The 6,423-nt window shown below is 40.1% G+C and overlaps 1 protein-coding gene across 1 annotated transcript; it reads right to left on the minus strand.

The window, feature by feature from the left end:
- Positions 1-986: 986 nt before the first annotated feature.
- Positions 987-5,423, minus strand: LOC116702336 (ubiquitin carboxyl-terminal hydrolase 7). Its single transcript, XM_032536510.1, has 7 exons — positions 5,346-5,423; positions 5,142-5,242; positions 4,753-4,852; positions 4,134-4,253; positions 3,958-4,029; positions 3,567-3,657; positions 987-2,885 (listed from the first exon to the last, which is right to left on the minus strand). The coding sequence occupies exons 1-7, from the start codon at positions 5,415-5,417 to the stop codon at positions 2,779-2,781; spliced, it is 663 nt and encodes a 220-aa protein (XP_032392401.1). The 5' UTR covers positions 5,418-5,423; the 3' UTR covers positions 987-2,778.
- Between the last annotated feature and the right edge of the window lie 1,000 nt (positions 5,424-6,423).

The following is a 6,423-nucleotide window of genomic DNA, read 5'->3' on the forward strand; positions in this document are numbered from 1 at the left end:
CTCCTTGATAAAAACTCAGCCATAGTAGTAGCTGTTTATGGTTTCTTCTAAGCTTCTTCCTTAAGTTGGTGCTAAGGATGATTGTGCAACACCTTATCAATTTAGGCATTCCTTAAGATTAAAAAAACAAAACAGAATGATGAAAACCTAAGTATTTTAAGAAATATCATGGACAGAACCTAACCCTTATATTGTCTTCCTGTCCACCATGCACCTGTTTTGCCTGTTTACAAAGCGTAAAGTATACATTATCATGTATTACACCTTGTTAAGCAACTTCATTCCAACTTAGTGCCCCTAGTTTTACACTTATTTTTGGAAACTCACATTAAATCACTGATAATGAATCTACTGTTGGAATGTGATCATGGCTCCAGCTGGTTTTGCAGGCTCCAGTTCATTTTCTTCACACAAAGTCATTTTAATTTCAGTGTTTATTCCTGGTCACTTTTGTTTTAGTTTGCTTTGGGTTTCTTCATGTTTGTGTTTATTTTGTTTTTAATAGTTTGTGGGATGGGTAGTTGAGATCCTATCAATCATAACTAAATAGAAGGTCAAAGGCAACTTCTCAAAAGATAGTTCCACATTTTGGGAAACTTATTTGCGTTCTAGCCAAGAGTTGGATGTTCGGTACCACTCTCACATCTGTCCATTAAATACACGGTTATAGCCAGCAGCCAGTTAGCTTAGCACACACATTGGAAACAGCTAGCCCATTACAATCAGTGAATTGTTGTTTTTACACTTGACTTATGTATGGATTAGACAAACAAGATATGTGTTACCTGGTAAGCTTTAGAGGTGCCGGTAGGCATATTTTGTTACCTTAAAACTGAGCCAGGCTAGTCGTTTCCCCCTGCTTCTACTAGTCTTTATGCTAAGCTAACTGGTTGCTGGCTGTAAACTTAGATTTAGTGGTATTAAAATGTCCGGACTTTAACAGTGTTTTCGGTAAACCGCTGGTGTGGACAAGCAGTAGAGCTGTGTTTTTGTTTTTATAGAAAATTTTATTCAACATACATTTTCCAGCAAAAAGGCAATATACAGGAATAGTTGTCGTACACTGCTGCTACACTGAGGAATTTAAACTGGAAAAGATCAAATTAAGGTGTGATTCTGCAGGTTATCTTTGTACTGCACTTTTTAACAAGACAAAACCAATGCAGTTAGTTTTGAAAAGAACAATAAATCCAAATGTAACAGAAGAAAATTGTCAATGGTACATCAGGAACGCAAAAAAAAATAATAAAGAAAACCCTACACACAAGAAATATGAACACCTGGCTCCTTCTGTACCCAACAACAAAGGCGCGTTTCTCTTAAATTTTACACGTTCATATTTTTAAATATACAATTTTTAAATGTTGTCTTTACAGAGCCAGCTATGCGCTATTGGGGAGCATTCCATCTGTGCTTTAAAAGAAACAAAAGAAAAATAAATTCATAGGGCTTAAAGTGTTTCTTACAATGCTGGTTTTGTCTCTACACAACTTGTCTGCAGCTCCCTAGCAAGCACAGCGCAGTTACTGCTCCCAACCACCTGGAGGCGACAGTTTCAATCTATAGAGAATATGAAGAAGCTTGTGTGTGTGTGTGTGTGTGTGTTTAGGAGGAATGACTGAGAAAGACATTAAAACCCCCTGGGGAAAAAAAAAAAAAAAAAGAGAGTCAAGGGGTAATGTGCGTGCGTGTTTGTGTTCCTTTAAAGTCACTGAGCATCTCAAAACCACAAAATGTACATTTGCCAGTCCTGAGAAACCTCTGACATTAAGTGCCAACGTGCAAGATGAAATACACACAAATTTCCTCCTTATTTTTCCCCCATTTATTTTTAAACAGATGCTGTGGATTTTTATTTTCTTATACAAGATCTGCAGAAAGAGACAAAAAATTTTTATTTTTCCTCCAACCGAACTAAGTGAGAAACAATTGTGTGTAAACTTGGGAATACTTGTCTTGTTGCACTAAAGGATGGGAGCAAAAAAAAAATAGAACCACATCAGGGCAACTACTGAGTCTCGGGATGGACGCCATTTTGCATTTGCAAAAATGACCATCAGGCTCTTTCCCATCTTTTTCTGTCAGTTAGTCTCAAACATCCTTTCATCAAACTTTCCACACAGCAGAATGACACCTCTTCAAACAATCCTATTTAAAAACAACCCGCAAAAGAATCTGAAGGGAGAAAAAAAACAACAACCTTGTGATGAGGTGGGAGAAGGAAACAAAAACTTAGTCTAGAAGTTCATACATACACATGCACACGTGCGTGTGTGTGTGTATACTTATATTTATACTGTGTCCTACTTCCTCTCCGCTTATTTAATATTAAAATACAATTTTATTTCTCCCACTCCCAGACAGGCAAAAAAACAAAACAAAAAAACGGGCAGTCAACAGGTAGTGAAGCCAGGAAAAACAACAGCGGAACAGCCTCAAACATGGAGGGAAACGATTAAAAAAAATTAAATCAACAATCAGTAGGTGGTTGGTGCAGTTTATTTTGTGGTTGAAGGGAAATCCGTCAGCTGCAGCAAAAACCGAATCGCTGAAGACATAGTGCCGGTGTGGACCTGTAGCGGTGTCCAGGCAGGGTGTTAAAAGTGATGAACACACACATACGCACGCACGCCCACCCACCCACTCGGTCTCACACACACACACAAACACACACACACGCACGGTTGGTTACAGTCTGTGGGTATGGTGTGTTAAAGTAGGTAGGGAGAAAGGCGGAGCAGGAGGATGAAAAGGACAAAAAGGAGGGGCGGGCTGCTTTTAGTTGTGGATCTTGATTGCTTTCTCCAGGTAGGTGTAGCGACCTCTCTTTGGAGCTTTGTTGAAATGATCCAACCCTAGCCAGGGGCGCGGGTGGGACATGTTACCTGGAAGGAGATGCGTCAGAGAGGTCATTACACGACCCATGTATACGCATTATCTCAATCTCTTAATGCTAATAAAGCTTACATCTTTGTGTAGTTACAGACTAAGCTAAAAACCAAACAAAAAGTAAGCTTTCTGGGTTAGGACGTAACCAGACTGATACAGCGCGGCCACGGAGGCCAACGCATTAGGCTCCAGAAGAAAAATTGCTGGGTTGTCCGGCAAACAAGTTGAATTAGGCTGAACGCTTGCAGTGGACAATCAAATACGAGCTAAGTAAACTAATACAGCAGACGTTAAAAAATACACAAGGCGCAACATTGGTGTGGGCATGAGACCAAATTCAAACAAAGGCAGTGATTAATCTCCCGTGTCGTGGTAGTCCCGGTGTAAAAAGCCCAATTAAGATGTTACGATTAAAACGTATCTACCAGGAATGTGCTCTTGCATGAATTTCATAGGCGCATTTTGGGATGATGATGCACTTACTTGCAGAATAGTGGAACAAAATTAAACCGTTTGCCCCGGAGCCTTGTGCTGTACCAACGCAGTGGCCTCATTTAAGTGACTGATGTGTTTGCATTCTTTTTGTTTTTTTCCTCTTACAGCTTGGTTATGAGCCTGTTGCACTCCTAAGGTCACTAACTTGTGTATGGTAACAGCGGTTGTAAAGCAGTAAATACCTGGCTGTGGTTCAAAGTCCTTCAGGTTGACTTCATACTCGTCTTCAGTGATGTACTGATGCCGCCCCATCATCACAATCGCAAACTTGAACTGAGAACAAACACACACACACAAGTTACTTGACAGCCTACCACTGTTTACCTGCAGAACATTAAATAATGTCAAAAAATATTCAGACTGATGGGTTATATGGAGTTCTGCCACACTGGATGTTGAATTGTTATTTATTGTAACACATCAAAGGGCCCTATACACAATACTATGCATAAAACTAGAAGTGTTATGGTGACATTTTTTGAAAAATGTGTATCAATTATTCACCAGAAAACATAAAATGCACTCAATACAGAAAATTTCCTTGTGTTGTGCAAACAGAGTGCGGTGTTGTACCTTCTCAAATTCTTTCTCCTGAATGTCCAGCATGGTCTGGATCCTCCTCATCACCTCCCGAAATGACTCGCCCTGATGGGGGGGGGATCAGACAAACACAGAGGATGAAGTCCTCAACTAAATAACACATATTTAGCAGACTAGAAAATTGTGCGCACACACGCACGCACGCACACCTGTCTGATCTTCAGCAAGAAAGGGATCCCGAAGGTGCCGAAGACTTCCTTGTGGAAGTGAGCAACAGGGATCAGCATTTCACTGTCCTTGTCCAAGTCCACCTGGTCCAATGGAATCTCCTGAAAGAAAAGAGGAAGAGTGACAGAGAAGACATTTAGTCAAGTCAGTTACTAACTTTAGAGCAGGCTTATCTAATTACTGGTTATGATGTGTGTGTGGAACAGTAACCAGTGTAACCAACTCAAAATGAACCTGCTACTTCAAAGAGCAATTTCAAAAATTCTGTTAGTGTTGACCGGAAGTCTTTGTCTTTGCCGTGCTGAAGTGATGCACAAGTGCACTCAGAGTGTGGTCCGTGCAACCAGACACCTTTGTTAGGTGTAGTTCAAGTGCATGAAATTTTGTTTTTTGGTTTGAAGCATTAAAGCCCTGCAAATGATGGCTGCCACAGTGTCTGCTTGTGTAGACAAACTTACCGGATAACAAAATATTACTGCATCATGTTTATGGGCTGTTTAGTGGAGTGAGTAAAGGACCAAAAAAAAGACTAAAAATAATACTAAAAAACGAAGAGTCACTAAAAAGAGATAGGGAAGCCATCGGGCCTCAAACACATACCTCTATTCTGAAGGTGCGGCTGGCAGCCGGAGATAAACATTCTAGCAGCTCGTCCTCCTGGTGAACCCCGATGATTTTATAGCTTACTATCTCTAACAGCCTGCGGGGGGAGAAAGAGAAGAGTAGAGACATGAATAATACTCTACAGCAGCTTTTCAAAGACAAGTGATTTCTGAGAGCATAAAAATCACATTAAACAGGGAATAAAAACTGGTCTGCAAAAATAATTTGATGCGGATATAAAAATCCCAGAGTTGCTAAAGACGACACAGCTAGAAACCGTTACTCTGCTGCTTAAATTCTACTTTGCACACAGTAAAAATAACTTTGTGTGGGTCTGTGGATTTTGTAGAACAGTTTCATTTTTCTGTCATGCACATGGTGGATACCTGAGCTTCTCAGAGCCTTTTTCAGAGAGCTCCACTGCCTTTTTACATTCTTCCAAAAGGTCCCGCACACAGCCATGCTTGTCAGGGTAGAGGGTGATCTCCTGCAACAAACAAGTTATGTCAAACGGAAGATTTAACTTTTTATGTGTATATGTATGACATATTTCTCACGGAATTCTGCGTGTGTGTGTGTGTGTGTGTTACCTCCTCTCTGAACTGGCTGTTGAGCCATATGGATTTAAAACTCCTCCTGTTCTCAAAGTCTGTTATCTTCATCTTTAACTGTGGATGCATGAAGCGAGAGAAACCATCAGAAATATGTTTTGCTGCGTCGTGTGCTGCACTCAGGAAGCGGTCCAGTGTTAATGGGTGGCTGGCAACACCCTGTTGTCAAATGCGTTTCCATAATTCAGATCCCACAGGTTCCAATCGGAATTAAATGTGCGGTGAAACTGTGTGCACACCACACAGCATTTTCCATTTGCAGAAGGATCTCCCTTCACACATATCTCAAAAGCTACAAATAAGGTCTTTAAACTGCCAGAGAGACTGGGGATGCCGACTGTTTTAATTAGAAAATAAGACACTGGTGGAAGACGATGAACGCCTGGCTCATCTTTTCTTAGGGGTTTGTCGCTTCCTGGCAGAGGAACGCCTACCTTAGCTGACAGCTAGCTTTAGATTTGGTGGCTCAGGTAGGACCCTCAACTATGAACTAAGCCACATCATGTTGAGCATTTGGCCTGTTGTAATATAAGCACTTAACATAAGTCTGGTTCTCCCAAACAAAAAAAACAAGAGGTAATATTAATGAACATTGAAAGTAGGGCTGCAACTATTATATTACTATTACATAATAAACAATTATTCTGCCAATTATTTTCTCAGTTAATAAATTTATTGTTTGGTCTATAAAACATCAGAAAACATTAAGAGGTCATCCCAATTTCTTGGACCAAAGGCCAAACATAATTAATTCATTAAAATGTAAAGCCAAGAAACGGGAAAAAAAAGCCAATGCTCATATTTGAGAAACATAAACAGGGTATGAATGAAATAACAGTGATGACCAAAAGGAGAAACAGTGAAAACAAATTAGACAGATTACAGGAATTGCTAAATACATCAAAGCTACCTTTTTGGCACAGAAGCAGTCATTTTGGGCCAAAATATACTCCCAAAAATATGTGGGAAAGAAAACATAAGATACTAAACACAAAAAATACTGAATTCCCTGAGTTGGCAGACATTTCCTACCTGCTGATAGTAGAGCTTCTTGGGC

The sequence above is a fragment of the Etheostoma spectabile genome, chromosome 15 (assembly GCF_008692095.1).
Source record: "Etheostoma spectabile isolate EspeVRDwgs_2016 chromosome 15, UIUC_Espe_1.0, whole genome shotgun sequence".
Classification (NCBI taxonomy): Eukaryota; Metazoa; Chordata; class Actinopteri; order Perciformes; family Percidae; genus Etheostoma; species Etheostoma spectabile.

Bases quoted from the DNA above. Each gene is read 5' to 3' on its own strand.
- LOC116702336 (XM_032536510.1), bottom strand. From the start codon at position 5,417: ATGAAGATAACAGACTTTGAGAACAGGAGGAGTTTTAAATCCATATGG. The intron at 3,658-3,957 runs GTACAACACCGC...GTTTGTTCTCAG, and splicing joins AGGAGAAAGAATTTGAGAAG to TTCAAGTTTGCGATTGTGAT. The intron at 2,886-3,566 runs GTATTTACTGCT...ATCTCCTTCCAG, and splicing joins GGACTTTGAACCACAGCCAG to GTAACATGTCCCACCCGCGC.